We start from the raw sequence: 17,818 nt of genomic DNA, 5'->3' as shown, positions 1-17,818 counted from the left end.
TGTTGATGACGTAGGCTTCGACCGGAAGGCGGGTTTGTTTTGCCGAATGAAAGAGGTCCAGCCCAGTGTCGGGGTCGTAGGGTAAATACAATGATTCACGAGCTCTTACTGGCGCTGAGCGGGTACCCCGGCACCATCTTTACCTGGAACAAGAGGACGGGTCTGCAGGTAAACGGAAGTCACGTGTCCGACTCGAAACGTGATCATTATATTCCTTTAGCCGCAACCTGCAGACCAGTCAAATGCTGCATCGAGCACCGCAGACCCCCTACCTGGACCCCCCCACCCCTGAACTCCCTCCCCATGCCCGCAGCCCCTCCCTCCTGTGCAGCAGCTGGTGGTCCCTGCAGCAGAAGCTCCATCATGGAGGAAGGAAGCATCTCCTTAGGGAACCACGTCTGCTGACATCTTCATGTTTCTTTGCTACAGATTATTTACGGCTAATCAGAGTCATTCTAAAATACCGCTCATTCCCAGTCCCGATCATTGATCCAGATTCATGAAATGACTACATGCTTTGTGTGAAGTTAGAATCTTGTGTTGTGCAGGAGTTGGTTAACTGTATGGATGTGAAAAGCTGCCGGTCTCTGTCAGAATGAAACATTAATGCTGATGTGCAGGTGTCCCAGGAGCTGCCCTTTCTTCACCCCAGCGAGGCCAGCGTCCTGAACCGGATCTGCAAACTGGGCTCAGATTATATCCGCTTCACAGAGTTCATAGAGCAGCACACGGGACATGTCCACCAGCAGGTGAGTCTGTGTTCAGCAGCAGGTCAGTCTGGTCTCAGGCTCTGGTCTCAGGCTCTGGTCTCTGGTCTCAGGCTCTGGTCTCAGCCTCTGGTCTCAGGCTCTGGTCTCAGGCTCTGGTCTCTGGTCTCAGGCTCTGGTCTCTGGTCTCAGGCTCTGGTCTCAGGCTCTGGGCTCAGCCTCTGGTCTCAGGCTCTGGTTTTGTATACTCTGGTCTCAGGCTCTGGTCTCAGGCTCTGGTCTCAGGCTCTGGTCTCAGGCTCTGGTCTCTGGTCTCAGGCTCTGGTCTCTGGTCTCAGGCTCTGGTCTCTGGTCTCAGGCTCTGGTCTCAGGCTCTGGTCTCAGGCTCTGGTCTCAGGCTCTGGTCTCAGGCTCTGGGCTCAGGCTCTGGGCTCAGGCTCTGGTCTCAGGCTCTGGTCTCAGAGTCTGGTTTTGTATACTCTGGTCTCAGGCTCTGGTCTCTGGTCTCAGGCTCTGGTCTCTGGTCTCAGGCTCTGGGCTCAGGCTCTGGGCTCAGGCTCTGGGCTCAGGCTCTGGTCTCAGGCTCTGGTCTCTGGTGTCAGGCTCTGGTCTCAGGCTCTGGTCTCAGGCTCTGGTCTCAGAGTCTGGTTTTGTATACTCTGGTCTCAGGTCTCAGGCTCTGGTCTCAGGCTCTGGTCTCAGGCTCTGGGCTCAGGCTCTGGTCTCAGGCTCTGGGCTCAGGCTCTGGTCTCTGGTCTCAGGCTCTGGTCTCTGGTCTCAGGCTCTGGGCTCTGGTCTCAGGCTCTGGTCTCAGGCTCTGGTCTCAGGCTCTGGGCTCAGGCTCTGGTCTCAGGCTCTGGGCTCAGGCTCTGGTCTCTGGTCTCAGGCTCTGGTCTCAGGCTCTGGGCTCTGGTCTCAGGCTCTGGGCTCAGGCTCTGGTCTCAGGCTCTGGTCTCAGGCTCTGGTCTCAGGCTCTGGGCTCTGGGCTCAGGCTCTGGTCTCAGGCTCTGGGCTCAGGCTCTGGTCTCAGGCTCTGGTCTCAGGCTCTGGTCTCAGGCTCTGGGCTCAGGCTCTGGTCTCAGGCTCTGGTCTCAGGCTCTGGGCTCAGGCTCTGGGCTCAGGCTCTGGTCTCAGGCTCTGGTCTCAGGCTCTGGTCTCTGGTCTCAGGCTCTGGGCTCAGGCTCTGGTCTCAGGCTCTGGTCTCAGGCTCTGGTCTCAGGCTCTGGTCTCTGGTCTCAGGCTCTGGTCTCAGGCTCTGGTCTCAGGCTCTGGTCTCAGGCTCTGGTCTCTGGTCTCAGGCTCTGGTCTCTGGTCTCAGGCTCTGGGCTCAGGCTCTGGTCTCAGGCTCTGGTCTCAGGCTCTGGGCTCAGGCTCGGGGCTCAGGCTCGGGGCTCAGGCTCTGGTCTCAGGCTCTGGTCTCAGAGTCTGGTTTTGTATACTCTGGTCTCAGGCTCTGGTCTCTGGTCTCAGGCTCTGGTCTCTGGTCTCAGGCTCTGGGCTCAGGCTCTGGGCTCAGGCTCTGGGCTCAGGCTCTGGTCTCTGGTCTCAGGCTCTGGTCTCTGGTCTCAGGCTCTGGGCTCTGGTCTCAGGCTCTGGTCTCAGGCTCTGGTCTCAGGCTCTGGTCTCAGAGTCTGGTTTTGTATACTCTGGTCTCAGGTCTCAGGCTCTGGTCTCAGGCTCTGGTCTCAGGCTCTGGGCTCAGGCTCTGGGCTCAGGCTCTGGTCTCTGGTCTCAGGCTCTGGTCTCTGGTCTCAGGCTCTGGGCTCTGGTCTCAGGCTCTGGTCTCAGGCTCTGGTCTCAGGCTCTGGGCTCAGGCTCTGGTCTCAGGCTCTGGGCTCAGGCTCTGGTCTCTGGTCTCAGGCTCTGGTCTCAGGCTCTGGGCTCAGGCTCTGGTCTCAGGCTCTGGTCTCAGGCTCTGGTCTCAGGCTCTGGTCTCAGGCTCTGGGCTCAGGCTCTGGTCTCAGGCTCTGGGCTCAGGCTCTGGTCTCTGGTCTCAGGCTCTGGTCTCTGGTCTCAGGCTCTGGGCTCTGGTCTCAGGCTCTGGTCTCAGGCTCTGGTCTCAGGCTCTGGGCTCAGGCTCTGGTCTCAGGCTCTGGGCTCAGGCTCTGGTCTCTGGTCTCAGGCTCTGGTCTCAGGCTCTGGGCTCTGGTCTCAGGCTCTGGGCTCAGGCTCTGGTCTCAGGCTCTGGTCTCAGGCTCTGGGCTCTGGGCTCAGGCTCTGGTCTCAGGCTCTGGGCTCAGGCTCTGGTCTCAGGCTCTGGTCTCAGGCTCTGGTCTCAGGCTCTGGGCTCAGGCTCTGGTCTCAGGCTCTGGTCTCAGGCTCTGGGCTCAGGCTCTGGGCTCAGGCTCTGGTCTCAGGCTCTGGTCTCAGGCTCTGGTCTCTGGTCTCAGGCTCTGGGCTCAGGCTCTGGTCTCAGGCTCTGGTCTCAGGCTCTGGTCTCAGGCTCTGGTCTCAGGCTCTGGTCTCTGGTCTCAGGCTCTGGTCTCAGGCTCTGGTCTCAGGCTCTGGTCTCAGGCTCTGGTCTCTGGTCTCAGGCTCTGGTCTCTGGTCTCAGGCTCTGGGCTCAGGCTCTGGTCTCAGGCTCTGGTCTCAGGCTCTGGGCTCAGGCTCGGGGCTCAGGCTCGGGGCTCAGAGTCTGGTTTTGTATACTCTGGTCTCAGGCTCTGGTCTCTGGTCTCAGGCTCTGGTCTCTGGTCTCAGGCTCTGGTCTCAGGCTCTGGGCTCAGGCTCTGGTCTTAGGCTCTGGTCTCAGAGTCTGGTTTTGTATACTCTGGTCTCAGGCTCTGGTCTCTGGTCTCAGGCTCTGGTCTCTGGTCTCAGGCTCTGGGCTCAGGCTCTGGGCTCAGGCTCTGGGCTCAGGCTCTGGTCTCTGGTCTCAGGCTCTGGTCTCTGGTCTCAGGCTCTGGGCTCTGGTCTCAGGCTCTGGTCTCAGGCTCTGGTCTCAGGCTCTGGTCTCAGAGTCTGGTTTTGTATACTCTGGTCTCAGGTCTCAGGCTCTGGTCTCAGGCTCTGGTCTCAGGCTCTGGGCTCAGGCTCTGGGCTCAGGCTCTGGTCTCTGGTCTCAGGCTCTGGTCTCTGGTCTCAGGCTCTGGGCTCTGGTCTCAGGCTCTGGTCTCAGGCTCTGGTCTCAGGCTCTGGGCTCAGGCTCTGGTCTCAGGCTCTGGGCTCAGGCTCTGGTCTCTGGTCTCAGGCTCTGGTCTCAGGCTCTGGGCTCAGGCTCTGGTCTCAGGCTCTGGTCTCAGGCTCTGGTCTCAGGCTCTGGTCTCAGGCTCTGGGCTCAGGCTCTGGTCTCAGGCTCTGGGCTCAGGCTCTGGTCTCTGGTCTCAGGCTCTGGTCTCTGGTCTCAGGCTCTGGGCTCTGGTCTCAGGCTCTGGTCTCAGGCTCTGGTCTCAGGCTCTGGGCTCAGGCTCTGGTCTCAGGCTCTGGGCTCAGGCTCTGGTCTCTGGTCTCAGGCTCTGGTCTCAGGCTCTGGGCTCTGGTCTCAGGCTCTGGGCTCAGGCTCTGGTCTCAGGCTCTGGTCTCAGGCTCTGGTCTCAGGCTCTGGGCTCTGGGCTCAGGCTCTGGTCTCAGGCTCTGGGCTCAGGCTCTGGTCTCAGGCTCTGGTTTCAGGCTCTGGTCTCAGGCTCTGGGCTCAGGCTCTGGTCTCAGGCTCTGGTCTCAGGCTCTGGGCTCAGGCTCTGGGCTCAGGCTCTGGTCTCAGGCTCTGGTCTCAGGCTCTGGTCTCTGGTCTCAGGCTCTGGGCTCAGGCTCTGGTCTCAGGCTCTGGTCTCAGGCTCTGGTCTCAGGCTCTGGTCTCTGGTCTCAGGCTCTGGTCTCAGGCTCTGGTCTCAGGCTCTGGTCTCAGGCTCTGGTCTCAGGCTCTGGTCTCTGGTCTCAGGCTCTGGTCTCTGGTCTCAGGCTCTGGGCTCAGGCTCTGGTCTCAGGCTCTGGTCTCAGGCTCTGGGCTCAGGCTCGGGGCTCAGGCTCTGGTCTCAGAGTCTGGTTTTGTATACTCTGGTCTCAGGCTCTGGTCTCTGGTCTCAGGCTCTGGTCTCTGGTCTCAGGCTCTGGGCTCAGGCTCTGGGCTCAGGCTCTGGGCTCAGGCTCTGGTCTCTGGTCTCAGGCTCTGGTCTCTGGTCTCAGGCTCTGGGCTCTGGTCTCAGGCTCTGGTCTCAGGCTCTGGTCTCAGGCTCTGGTCTCAGAGTCTGGTTTTGTATACTCTGGTCTCAGGTCTCAGGCTCTGGTCTCAGGCTCTGGTCTCAGGCTCTGGGCTCAGGCTCTGGGCTCAGGCTCTGGTCTCTGGTCTCAGGCTCTGGTCTCTGGTCTCAGGCTCTGGGCTCTGGTCTCAGGCTCTGGTCTCAGGCTCTGGTCTCAGGCTCTGGGCTCAGGCTCTGGTCTCAGGCTCTGGGCTCAGGCTCTGGTCTCTGGTCTCAGGCTCTGGTCTCAGGCTCTGGGCTCAGGCTCTGGTCTCAGGCTCTGGTCTCAGGCTCTGGTCTCAGGCTCTGGTCTCAGGCTCTGGTCTCTGGTCTCAGGCTCTGGGCTCTGGTCTCAGGCTCTGGGCTCAGGCTCTGGTCTCAGGCTCTGGTCTCAGGCTCTGGTCTCAGGCTCTGGCTCTGGTCTCAGGCTCTGGGCTCTGGTCTCAGGCTCTGGGCTCAGGCTCTGGTCTCAGGCTCTGGTCTCAGGCTCTGGTCTCAGGCTCTGGGCTCAGGCTCTGGTCTCAGGCTCTGGTCTCAGGCTCTGGGCTCAGGCTCTGGGCTCAGGCTCTGGTCTCAGGCTCTGGTCTCAGGCTCTGGTCTCTGGTCTCAGGCTCTGGGCTCAGGCTCTGGTCTCAGGCTCTGGTCTCAGGCTCTGGTCTCAGGCTCTGGTCTCTGGTCTCAGGCTCTGGTCTCTGGTCTCAGGCTCTGGTCTCAGGCTCTGGTCTCAGAGTCTGGTTTTGTATACTCTGGTCTCAGGTCTCAGGCTCTGGTCTCAGGCTCTGGTCTCAGGCTCTGGTCTCAGGCTCTGGTCTCAGGCTCTGGGCTCTGGTCTCAGGCTCTGGGCTCTGGTCTCAGGCTCTGGTCTCAGGCTCTGGTCTCAGGCTCTGGTCTCAGGCTCTGGTCTCAGGCTCTGGGCTCAGGCTCTGGTCTCAGGCTCTGGTCTCAGGCTCTGGTCTCAGGCTCTGGTCTCAGGCTCTGGTCTCAGGCTCTGGTCTCAGGCTCTGGTCTCTGGTCTCAGGCTCTGGTCTCTGGTCTCAGGCTCTGGGCTCAGGCTCTGGTCTCAGGCTCTGGCTCAGGCTCGGGGCTCAGGCTCGGGGCTCAGGCTCTGGTCTCAGGCTCTGGTCTCAGAGTCTGGTTTTGTATACTCTGGTCTCAGGCTCTGGTCTCTGGTCTCAGGCTCTGGTCTCTGGTCTCAGGCTCTGGGCTCAGGCTCTGGGCTCAGGCTCTGGGCTCAGGCTCTGGTCTCTGGTCTCAGGCTCTGGTCTCTGGTCTCAGGCTCTGGGCTCTGGTCTCAGGCTCTGGTCTCAGGCTCTGGTCTCAGGCTCTGGTCTCAGAGTCTGGTTTTGTATACTCTGGTCTCAGGTCTCAGGCTCTGGTCTCAGGCTCTGGTCTCAGGCTCTGGGCTCAGGCTCTGGGCTCAGGCTCTGGTCTCTGGTCTCAGGCTCTGGTCTCTGGTCTCAGGCTCTGGGCTCTGGTCTCAGGCTCTGGTCTCAGGCTCTGGTCTCAGGCTCTGGGCTCAGGCTCTGGTCTCAGGCTCTGGGCTCAGGCTCTGGTCTCAGGCTCTGGGCTCAGGCTCTGGTCTCTGGTCTCAGGCTCTGGTCTCAGGCTCTGGGCTCAGGCTCTGGTCTCAGGCTCTGGTCTCAGGCTCTGGTCTCAGGCTCTGGTCTCTGGTCTCAGGCTCTGGTCTCTGGTCTCAGGCTCTGGGCTCTGGTCTCAGGCTCTGGGCTCAGGCTCTGGTCTCAGGCTCTGGTCTCAGGCTCTGGTCTCAGGCTCTGGTCTCAGGCTCTGGGCTCAGGCTCTGGTCTCTGGTCTCAGGCTCTGGTCTCTGGTCTCAGGCTCTGGGCTCTGGTCTCAGGCTCTGGTCTCAGGCTCTGGTCTCAGGCTCTGGGCTCAGGCTCTGGTCTCAGGCTCTGGGCTCAGGCTCTGGTCTCTGGTCTCAGGCTCTGGGCTCTGGTCTCAGGCTCTGGGCTCAGGCTCTGGTCTCAGGCTCTGGTCTCAGGCTCTGGGCTCAGGCTCTGGTCTCAGGCTCTGGGCTCAGGCTCTGGTCTCTGGTCTCAGGCTCTGGTCTCTGGTCTCAGGCTCTGGGCTCTGGTCTCAGGCTCTGGTCTCAGGCTCTGGTCTCAGGCTCTGGGCTCAGGCTCTGGTCTCAGGCTCTGGGCTCAGGCTCTGGTCTCTGGTCTCAGGCTCTGGTCTCAGGCTCTGGGCTCTGGTCTCAGGCTCTGGGCTCAGGCTCTGGTCTCAGGCTCTGGTCTCAGGCTCTGGTCTCAGGCTCTGGGCTCTGGGCTCAGGCTCTGGTCTCAGGCTCTGGGCTCAGGCTCTGGTCTCAGGCTCTGGTCTCAGGCTCTGGTCTCAGGCTCTGGGCTCAGGCTCTGGTCTCAGGCTCTGGTCTCAGGCTCTGGGCTCAGGCTCTGGGCTCAGGCTCTGGTCTCAGGCTCTGGTCTCAGGCTCTGGTCTCTGGTCTCAGGCTCTGGGCTCAGGCTCTGGTCTCAGGCTCTGGTCTCAGGCTCTGGTCTCAGGCTCTGGTCTCTGGTCTCAGGCTCTGGTCTCAGGCTCTGGTCTCAGGCTCTGGTCTCAGGCTCTGGTCTCTGGTCTCAGGCTCTGGTCTCTGGTCTCAGGCTCTGGGCTCAGGCTCTGGTCTCAGGCTCTGGTCTCAGGCTCTGGGCTCAGGCTCGGGGCTCAGGCTCTGGTCTCAGAGTCTGGTTTTGTATACTCTGGTCTCAGGCTCTGGTCTCTGGTCTCAGGCTCTGGTCTCTGGTCTCAGGCTCTGGGCTCAGGCTCTGGGCTCAGGCTCTGGGCTCAGGCTCTGGTCTCTGGTCTCAGGCTCTGGTCTCTGGTCTCAGGCTCTGGGCTCTGGTCTCAGGCTCTGGTCTCAGGCTCTGGTCTCAGGCTCTGGTCTCAGAGTCTGGTTTTGTATACTCTGGTCTCAGGTCTCAGGCTCTGGTCTCAGGCTCTGGTCTCAGGCTCTGGGCTCAGGCTCTGGGCTCAGGCTCTGGTCTCTGGTCTCAGGCTCTGGTCTCTGGTCTCAGGCTCTGGGCTCTGGTCTCAGGCTCTGGTCTCAGGCTCTGGTCTCAGGCTCTGGGCTCAGGCTCTGGTCTCAGGCTCTGGGCTCAGGCTCTGGTCTCTGGTCTCAGGCTCTGGTCTCAGGCTCTGGGCTCAGGCTCTGGTCTCAGGCTCTGGTCTCAGGCTCTGGTCTCAGGCTCTGGTCTCAGGCTCTGGTCTCTGGTCTCAGGCTCTGGGCTCTGGTCTCAGGCTCTGGGCTCAGGCTCTGGTCTCAGGCTCTGGGCTCTGGGCTCTGGTCTCAGGCTCTGGGCTCTGGTCTCAGGCTCTGGGCTCAGGCTCTGGTCTCAGGCTCTGGTCTCAGGCTCTGGTCTCAGGCTCTGGGCTCAGGCTCTGGTCTCAGGCTCTGGTCTCAGGCTCTGGGCTCAGGCTCTGGGCTCAGGCTCTGGTCTCAGGCTCTGGTCTCAGGCTCTGGTCTCTGGTCTCAGGCTCTGGGCTCAGGCTCTGGTCTCAGGCTCTGGTCTCAGGCTCTGGTCTCAGGCTCTGGTCTCTGGTCTCAGGCTCTGGTCTCTGGTCTCAGGCTCTGGTCTCAGGCTCTGGTCTCAGAGTCTGGTTTTGTATACTCTGGTCTCAGGTCTCAGGCTCTGGTCTCAGGCTCTGGTCTCAGGCTCTGGTCTCAGGCTCTGGTCTCAGGCTCTGGGCTCTGGTCTCAGGCTCTGGGCTCTGGTCTCAGGCTCTGGTCTCAGGCTCTGGTCTCAGGCTCTGGTCTCAGGCTCTGGTCTCAGGCTCTGGGCTCAGGCTCTGGTCTCAGGCTCTGGTCTCAGGCTCTGGTCTCAGGCTCTGGTCTCAGGCTCTGGGCTCAGGCTCTGGTCTCAGGCTCTGGTCTCAGGCTCTGGTCTCAGGCTCTGGTCTCAGGCTCTGGTCTCAGGCTCTGGTCTCTGGTCTCAGGCTCTGGTCTCTGGTCTCAGGCTCTGGGCTCAGGCTCTGGTCTCAGGCTCTGGGCTCAGGCTCGGGGCTCAGGCTCGGGGCTCAGGCTCTGGTCTCAGGCTCTGGTCTCAGAGTCTGGTTTTGTATACTCTGGTCTCAGGCTCTGGTCTCTGGTCTCAGGCTCTGGTCTCTGGTCTCAGGCTCTGGGCTCAGGCTCTGGGCTCAGGCTCTGGGCTCAGGCTCTGGTCTCTGGTCTCAGGCTCTGGTCTCTGGTCTCAGGCTCTGGGCTCTGGTCTCAGGCTCTGGTCTCAGGCTCTGGTCTCAGGCTCTGGTCTCAGAGTCTGGTTTTGTATACTCTGGTCTCAGGTCTCAGGCTCTGGTCTCAGGCTCTGGTCTCAGGCTCTGGGCTCAGGCTCTGGGCTCAGGCTCTGGTCTCTGGTCTCAGGCTCTGGTCTCTGGTCTCAGGCTCTGGGCTCTGGTCTCAGGCTCTGGTCTCAGGCTCTGGTCTCAGGCTCTGGGCTCAGGCTCTGGTCTCAGGCTCTGGGCTCAGGCTCTGGTCTCAGGCTCTGGGCTCAGGCTCTGGTCTCTGGTCTCAGGCTCTGGTCTCAGGCTCTGGGCTCAGGCTCTGGTCTCAGGCTCTGGTCTCAGGCTCTGGTCTCAGGCTCTGGTCTCTGGTCTCAGGCTCTGGTCTCTGGTCTCAGGCTCTGGGCTCTGGTCTCAGGCTCTGGGCTCAGGCTCTGGTCTCAGGCTCTGGTCTCAGGCTCTGGTCTCAGGCTCTGGTCTCAGGCTCTGGGCTCTGGTCTCAGGCTCTGGGCTCTGGTCTCAGGCTCTGGGCTCAGGCTCTGGTCTCAGGCTCTGGTCTCAGGCTCTGGTCTCAGGCTCTGGGCTCAGGCTCTGGTCTCAGGCTCTGGTCTCAGGCTCTGGGCTCAGGCTCTGGGCTCAGGCTCTGGTCTCAGGCTCTGGTCTCAGGCTCTGGTCTCTGGTCTCAGGCTCTGGGCTCAGGCTCTGGTCTCAGGCTCTGGTCTCAGGCTCTGGTCTCTGGTCTCAGGCTCTGGTCTCTGGTCTCAGGCTCTGGTCTCAGGCTCTGGTCTCAGAGTCTGGTTTTGTATACTCTGGTCTCAGGTCTCAGGCTCTGGTCTCAGGCTCTGGTCTCAGGCTCTGGTCTCAGGCTCTGGTCTCAGGCTCTGGTCTCAGGCTCTGGTCTCAGGCTCTGGGCTCTGGTCTCAGGCTCTGGTCTCAGGCTCTGGGCTCAGGCTCTGGGCTCAGGCTCTGGTCTCAGGCTCTGGTCTCAGGCTCTGGTGTCTGGTCTCAGGCTCTGGGCTCAGGCTCTGGGCTCAGGCTCTGGTCTCAGATCTCAGGCTCTGGTCTCAGGCTCTGGTCTCAGGCTCTGGTCTCAGGCTCTGGTCTCAGATCTCAGGCTCTGGTCTCAGGCTCTGGTCTCAGCCTTTGGTGTTTGTCTGCAGCTTCATTTTTTACTTATAAATGTAAAGGTTTTTCTTTTTCACGTGTGTTGCTCTGAGTTCCAGAGTCTGTCTTGAATTGTGATTTAAAGTCCGGTTCTGCAGCAGCCCTCTGACACGTTCTCCCCGTGTTCTGCAGGAACATCACACAAACCAGCCCAGCCAAGTGGGCCTCCATGGGATCTACCTGCGGGCCTTCTGCACTGGCCTGGACTCCATGCTGCAGCCCTACAGACAGGCGCTGCTGGAGCTCGAGCAGGAGGTGTGCTGATGGTGTTGTGGGTGGGGGCGGGGACAGGACACTCGTTCAAGTTGTATTTCTGTTTCAGTTCCTGGCAGATCCACACCTGACCATCTCACATGTCAACTACAAGCTCGATCAGGTAATTCTGAGCCCAAAGCTCTCTGAGCGGAAGAAGCTTCATTTCTGCTGAAGACCGCACGTCTTTGTGAAGTTTCAGCTGCTGTTCCCCTCCGTCATGCTGGTGGTGGAGACCATCCGTTCACAGAAGGTAGGGATCTTCAGAGGATCAAAAAGGAGGCGGAGTCTGACGGGCTGGCAGCTTTTTCTCCACACAGCCTCTCAGGGTGTTTAAAAGCCTTTCAACCCTTTTACAGGGTGTCTAAAGATTCAAGACTTAAGATCACGACAAATCTCATGTACGATGAAAATCGTGACTAATCCATCAAACAACTGCGGAAAAAAACTCTTTCAAATCACTCGTAACATCCAGTTACCACATCATCCTGATGTAAAACAATGTAACGGCTAATTTGGGTGTCACAAATCACATTTTTTTCTATAGTTATCACAATGACTTCCTTACCTTAAAACAAAAACGACAGCAAGGTGGCAAATATGTCTTAAGCAACAACAGACGATCCCAACTGTCTTAAAATTGAACATTATTGTTGGTGCTTGGACACATTCAGAAGCTGGAAAAATGGCTTTAAAAACGTCACAAACTCAAACTCTGCACCAGATCTCCTCTGACGTGACTGTCAGCTTGGAGCCACGTGGTTTGCATGGCAGAGGCGCCTTTTGTTTGGCGCGTCTCATCTTCTGCAGCATCACAAGACTCTGGTCGGCGTTCACAGCCGCAGACACGTGTTCACGCTGCTCTCTCCCTTCTGCCTGCTTGCCCGTCCCAACGGCAATCTTAGAACGTAGAAGTTATTTTACAAACCCATAGAGAGCCGCAGCAGACGGATGAAGGAGCCGCACGCGGCGCCGCAGCGGCAGGTTGTAACCTGATCCTCAAACCTTTTGTTGTTGTTTTCCCTTCTGGATCGTTGCTTTTCTCCCGTTTGTTCCCATAAAGCATCTTCATGACAGGCTGTAGCTTTTGTGCTGACATGAGTGCTGCTGCAGATCCACGGCTGTCAGATTCTGGAGACGGTCTACAAGCACAGCTGCGGGGGCCTGCCTCCGGTGCGCACCGCCCTGGAGAAGTGAGTCCTTCCTCTGTAACGTGTTCAGCCTCCGGCGCTCCGTCTGAGGAAAGTGTTTCCTGGGGCTCCTGCAGGATCCTTGCCGTGTGCCATGGGGTCATGTACAAGCAGCTGGCGGCCTGGATGCTGCACGGACTGCTGCTGGACCAAAGCGAGGAGTTTTTTGTGAAGCAGGGTCCCAGCACCGGAGGAGCTGCCTCCAGCCAGGAGGAGGACGACGACGACCTGGGCCTGGGGGGCTTGAGTGGGAAGCAGTTGAGAGAGCTGCAGGACCTGGTGAGATTGCATTCAGACCCTCACTTTGACTCTGGAGCGGCGCTGACCCCGTTCTTGGTGGCGCTTGTGTCCCACAGAGGCTGGTGGAGGAGGAGAACATCCTGGCTCCGTCTCTGCAGCAGTTCTCTCTGCGCACAGAGATGCTGCCCTCCTACATTCCCATCCGGGTGGCCGAGAAGATCCTCTTTGTGGGCGAGTCCGTTCAGATGTTTGAGAACCACACCCAAGGCCCTTCCAGAGCGGGTACGCCGGGCCGCGTGGAGCCCCTTCAGGAGCGGCGGGCCGCTGGCGGCTGACCCACTGCTTGTTGTTTCAGGCTCCATCTCCATCCTGAAGCATCAGGAGGACACGTTCGCCGCAGAGCTGCACAGGCTCAAACAGCAGCCGCTCTTCAGCCTGGTGGACTTTGAAGACATGATCGATCGCATCAGAAGTACAGTGGCTGAGGTGGGTGGGTCAGCGAACCGTCCCCCAGGGGGCGGGGCCTCTGCTGACCGAGCCTTTTTCCTGTCTGCAGCACCTGTGGACGCTGATGGTGGAGGAGGCGGATCTGCTGGAACAGCTGAAGGTTGGTTCTCCTCCTCGGTTAGAAGTTCCGATGCTGTGCAGGAACCGCTCTGCTCCTTCCTCTCCCACACACCTGTCTTCATCACTCATGTCTCCAGATCATCAAGGATTTCTACCTGCTGGGTCGCGGCGAGCTCTACCAGGTCTTCATCGATCTGGCGCAGCACATGCTGAAGACGCCGCCGACGGCCGTCACCGAGCACGGTGAGTCTGAGGAGAGCAACAGCTCCTCCTGCTGGCAGGAGCCACACATGCAGGAGGAGTTCTGCCCGTCTGAGGCGTTCTTCCACAAACACCCGCAAGACTTAGCCGCTCTTGGATTGGAGGGAAACTCCATTGATCCACCGCCTGACAGCCCCATCAAAAACCCAGTGATCTATCTTTAACCCAACTGGGGCAAAAACAACTGCCTCCATTCTGACACCAGGCAACAAGAACCCGATTCCCTTCACGGTGGCTTCATGTCAAAAAAAAGAATGAAGGAGTTCCAGGGCTCCAGACTGCGACCAATTGGTCGCATTTTGCGACCAAAATTTGAGAGTGTGCGACTAAATTTTACATCCAGTCGCACATGTGCTACCAGTAAATTTGCCTCCCCCACCCTCCGTATTTTTTTATACATTAAACGTGGAAGGGGCACGTCAATGATCAATGAAATGAGCAATTAAATAATCAATGAGACGCGAGCGCACACGCATGCAGGCAGACAGACACACACACTCGCGCACATACTCATGAAACGCGAGCACACACTCGCGTGATACCTGTCTGTGAGGCGGCCACTGCGTGTGAGAAGAATAGGGAAAGCCACTTTAAGTGGCTAAAATGCGTGTAGGGGGAGGGGCCTAGAGATAATCGAGTGCGTAAACATCTGTGGGAAGGAAACGGAGACAAATATCATCACAACCTAATATGTGCGTCTGAGCTATGAGCAAGCGAACTATTGATTCATTCTTCCGACCTGCGGCTATGTGTACCAGTGCCAGAGTGTACAGCAGGGGTCTCAAACTCGCGGCCCACGGGCTATTTGCGGCCCCCAAGATGATATTTTGCGGCCCCCGCCTTAATATGAAGGCTTAATGTTACTGCAGCCAGCCAGTTTGTATGAAAGACACTTTTTCATCGTCGTGCACGGAGCTGACAAAGCAACCAATCACAGTGGAGTAAATGACTCTTGGGGGCGTGACAATGACAGGGCTTGAAAGCAGGAAACCTGACAGCCCCTCCCTCCCCGGACCACATTAAGGAGTTCCTTACTTTCCTTTAGAACGTATTTATTCGCTCGTAATTTTCTAAATACATGCAGTCCGTGCTGAACTTTTCTCTGGGTCACACAGATCCAGAGGACGGTTTAGGTTTTGGTTACGGTTACGGCGGCGCATAAAACGGTTATGCACGGCTGTTACGGCAGCACGCCGCTCCAGCGGGAGTCGGGTCAGCTGAGGAGAATAAATGTCCCACACCTACATGCGTGACAGCTAACGGGGCTTGAACTTTAAACACGGTCGAGCAAAAACAACATTAGTTTTAGACTCACTGAAAATACGTGTGGAAAATGCAACGATAGACGTGTTTGAGATGAACCAGCGCTTCGCCTGGATCGTTTGGTGGGGGGGCTGTGAGATGAAAGCGAATCTGCAGCGAGACTGAAGGAGAACAAGAAATTGGAGTTGTCCTTAACATTCAATTTAGTTTTAATATTCCTCTCCCCCTTAGTGTGATCTGTGTTATTATATATTTTATGATTATTTTAATGTCTTGTGATGTATGTAGCCTTTTTTAATGAATTGGTATTTTAAATTATTTTAATTAATCACTGCACTACAAAAACCATCAGGACACATGTCCCATAATGCATTGTTTTGTAGTCATCAGGGCAGCTTTCAGTCAGTTCAGTTTCCAGCTGTGTTCGGGTAGGTTTGCCCCTTGCTCCCACCCCTTTCTCGCGATATTTTTGTGATGATTGACAGTTGATGTTGGAGCAAAAACAAAAATATATGTCTCACACCAGGTGATCTGTGCAGCGTTGAGTTCACCTGGGTGATCTCAAACACGCTTATTGTGCATCTTGGCTGCACCTATTTGGTGTCACAAAGATAAATTCCCATCCGTTTTCTTTACTATTTGGACTGTCATGACAGCGATGTTGCTGTCAGTTTACCTTCTTGTTGCATCTTCAAAAGTGCAGAATAAAATGTGACACTGTATTAGAAACAGCACATTGTAATTTCTGCATCTATCATTAAATTTTTTATTGGTAATACAGTGGAAATTAGGAGATTTGGTTAGCATGTTGATTTTCTGGTTGTGCCCCCAGAGTTTTCAGTTAGGGGCCACAGTGCTCCTAGTGAAAAAAGTTAGTCTGGAGCCCTGAGTTCTCTCAGGGGTGGTGAAAGGTGGACGCCCATGTTCAGCACCTTTCCAGTAAAACACTGAAGTTCAGTGACGCCCACACACCAGCAAGGATCCTGAGCAGCTGGAATGAACCCTTGGGGGGTACTGAACCCTGCTCCCCCACCTTAATAATGTTCCACAAATGGTGAATTTGGAAGAACAAACGATAGTGAAACCTTAGTTATGTCACCCCTCCTGCCGTTTGAAGTCCGATCATCTTTTTTAATCGTGATTATGCTGGAAAAAAACTGTTTTCTAGAACGTAGTTGCTGCTGAGTGGCAGGAGTTCCAATATAAGCATAAGGCAACCTCACCCCTTTTCCTTCCCCAATGCTGAGAGCTCTCTGTTTACAGGTTCTCCTGCTAACTTCCAGCCCCTCACTGTGAGCAAAGCTGGAGCTCTCCAGCCGCCCAGTTTAGAACCAGATTCCAGCTCAGACGAGGAAAACAAAGACGTTCATGTTTGTCTGACAGTCGACGTAATTTAAGCTTAATGTTCTTTCTATATGTCACAAGAACAAGTTAAAAGACCAAACACGCCATTTTCCTGGGCGGGGGTTTCTAAGGAGAAGCCCTTTAGTTTGCAAACAGCCGTTGTCCTCTTTGTGTGTTGGTTTTGTTGCTGGTTGATTGTGTGTTCTTGCTTTTCTTTCGGTGTTGCAGACGTGAACGTTGCCTTCCAGCAGGCCGCTCATAAGGTTCTGTTGGACGACGACAATCTGCTGCCCCTGCTGCACCTCACTGTGGACTGCCAGGGCAAAGACGGCAAAGGTGTGTGCAGGAAGTGCCGAGGAAGAGCGTGAACCCCATAAAAATCCTCTCTGACCCTCAGCGGCTGGGATTCCAGGCGGCTTTAGGGCGGCGGTGCTGAGGAACAGATGCGTCTTCATAAACAGTTATGATGCTAAACGCCAAAACGGTTCGCTCTTGCAGAGACGGCCGGCCCTAGGGATGGAGCCACGCCCCCTCAGGACACCTCCCCCCGTGAGGCCCCTCCCACAGGCTGGGCCGCGCTCGGCCTCACCTACAAGGTCCAGTGGCCGCTGCACATCCTCTTCACCCCCGCCGTTCTGGAGAAGTGCGTGCAGACCGGCGTGTCTTTGTAGCTGTTTTTTTTCTTTCTCAGAGCTGACCTCTGACCTCTGTGCTCCACGCGGCGTTCAGGTACAACGTGGTCTTCCGGTACCTGCTGAGCGTGCGGCGCGTGCAGTCGCAGCTGCAGCACTGCTGGGCCCTGCAGATGCAGAGGAAACACCTGACCTCAAGCCAGACGGATGCGGTGAAGTGGCGGCTCCGCAACCACATGGCCTTCCTGATCGACAACCTGCAGTACTACCTGCAGGTGAGCGGAGGCGCGGGCTGGCTCCGCCTCTAAATCTGCAGATGTAAATCTGCAGGGTCTGCTTCCAGCTGTAGGAGACATTTGGGTGGAGACTTCAGATCACTGCAGCATGTGCTCGGAGGCTCAAACGCATTGGGGGGGCGGGGTCATTTAAACCTCCTGACACCCCCTCCCTATCTGTCCTCTTGTCTCTAGGTGGATGTTCTGGAGTCTCAGTTCTCTCAGCTCCTGCAGCAGATCAACTCCACCAGAGACTTTGAGAGCATCCACCTGGCCCACGACCACTTCCTCAGCAACCTGCTGGCCCAGTCCTTCATCCTGCTGAAACCGGTACGGCCCAGCCCGGTACGGCCCAGCTGAGCTGCCCCGCCGCTTCTCCTTTGACGCCACCGTCCTGTTGTTCCTCTGTTAGGTCTTCCACTGCCTCAGCGAGATCCTGGATCTGTGTCAGAGCTTCTGTGCTCTGGTCAGTCCCAGCGTGGCGCCGCTGGACGAGAGAGGAGCCGCCCAGTTGGATCTGTTGGTCAAGGTACAGCTAGCTATGCGCTTAGACGGCGTGCACTCTGGCGGCGTTCACTCTGGCGGCGTGCGCTCTGACGGCGTGCACTCTGACACAAACTCTGAAACCGCAGGGCTTCAAGCGCCAGTCTTTCCTGCTCTTCAAGATACTCTCGAGTGTGAAGAACCATCAGATCAACTCTGACCTGGCCCGGCTGCTGCTCCGGCTCGACTACAACAAGTACTACACCCAGGCGGGGGGCACGCTGGGCAGGTAGGAGCCACAGAAAGACGCCACCTGTCAGATGACGAGTCAGAACCTCATTGCACCTCCTCTGCTTCTAGTGTCTGAGGCGTTTGTGGAAGCTGAATCTACGGAGCTCTGCAGGCTTCCAAACATCCCAGCTAAGACTCCTCCATGTTCACCCTGAAAATGAAAGGAAGGACCAGAGAAACGTCTCGACTCGACATCAGACACAGACTCCCCCGAGGCTGAATGGCAGCAGGAAAGTCTGCATTTTCCTAAAAAATGTCTCTCTGCCAGTGAGAGGAGATAAACCTGCTCTAAAAGTAAATTAGATTAAAGAGGACTCGCGTTCTAGGTCAGCTTCCATTGTGTGTGTGTGTGTGGGGGGGGGGGGGGTCGCTGGTTCAAACAGAAGCAGCACTTCACCTCACCTCCAGCAGGGGGCAGAAGATTGTGGCGTAAATGTGTTTGTACCAATAAAAGGCGGCTTGGTAAAATGAAAGCAATCACGTTTATTATGATAAAAACAGACAGGAATGTACAGCAGAGCATGCAGCAGGACCCGGAGGTCCGGGTTAGGAGGAGGAGGAGCACGGAGAGGAGGAGCCATCCCAGCCGCGCCGAAAATCCATCCGCTTGCCGCAGATCAGACTCTGAATCAGCCACTCGGGAGGTACCACGGGCACTTCCTGGGATGTCACTCTTCTCCTGACCTGCGGCGGACAGGTGTGGTCCGTCACCGCCACGTCGAACTTCCCGGCAGGAATGTCTGCAGG

General features: G+C 57.4%; 2 protein-coding genes across 7 annotated transcripts in view; one reads left to right on the top strand and one right to left on the bottom strand.

Moving 5' to 3' along the window:
- The first annotated feature begins 3 nt into the window (after window positions 1-3).
- Window positions 4-17,544, top strand: tubgcp4 (tubulin gamma complex associated protein 4). The gene is made up of 18 exons (XM_023951861.1): window positions 4-168; window positions 621-749; window positions 10,406-10,528; window positions 10,596-10,649; window positions 10,722-10,778; window positions 11,639-11,718; window positions 11,793-11,994; window positions 12,072-12,237; window positions 12,311-12,441; window positions 12,512-12,562; window positions 12,660-12,765; window positions 15,619-15,726; window positions 15,889-16,033; window positions 16,120-16,297; window positions 16,493-16,627; window positions 16,710-16,826; window positions 16,930-17,069; window positions 17,141-17,544. Exons 1-18 carry the CDS (start codon window positions 91-93, stop codon window positions 17,145-17,147), a joined length of 2,007 nt encoding a protein of 668 aa, XP_023807629.1. The 5' UTR covers window positions 4-90; the 3' UTR covers window positions 17,148-17,544.
- Window positions 17,535-17,818, bottom strand: part of tp53bp1 (tumor protein p53 binding protein 1) — a 30,741-nt gene continuing 30,457 nt past the window's right edge. For all 6 annotated transcript variants that reach the window (XM_020711474.1, XM_020711482.1, XM_020711498.1 and 3 more), the window contains one exon: window positions 17,535-17,811. In XM_020711474.1, the coding sequence (XP_020567133.1) occupies window positions 17,618-17,811 (194 nt within the window). In that variant the 3' untranslated portion in view covers window positions 17,535-17,617. The remainder of the gene's footprint in view (window positions 17,812-17,818) is intronic.

The sequence above is a fragment of the Oryzias latipes genome, chromosome 3, assembly GCF_002234675.1.
Source record: "Oryzias latipes chromosome 3, ASM223467v1".
Taxonomy (NCBI): Eukaryota; Metazoa; Chordata; class Actinopteri; order Beloniformes; family Adrianichthyidae; genus Oryzias; species Oryzias latipes.
Note: the sequence above shows the minus strand (reverse complement) of the source record. Positions and strands in the feature narration are given on the sequence as shown.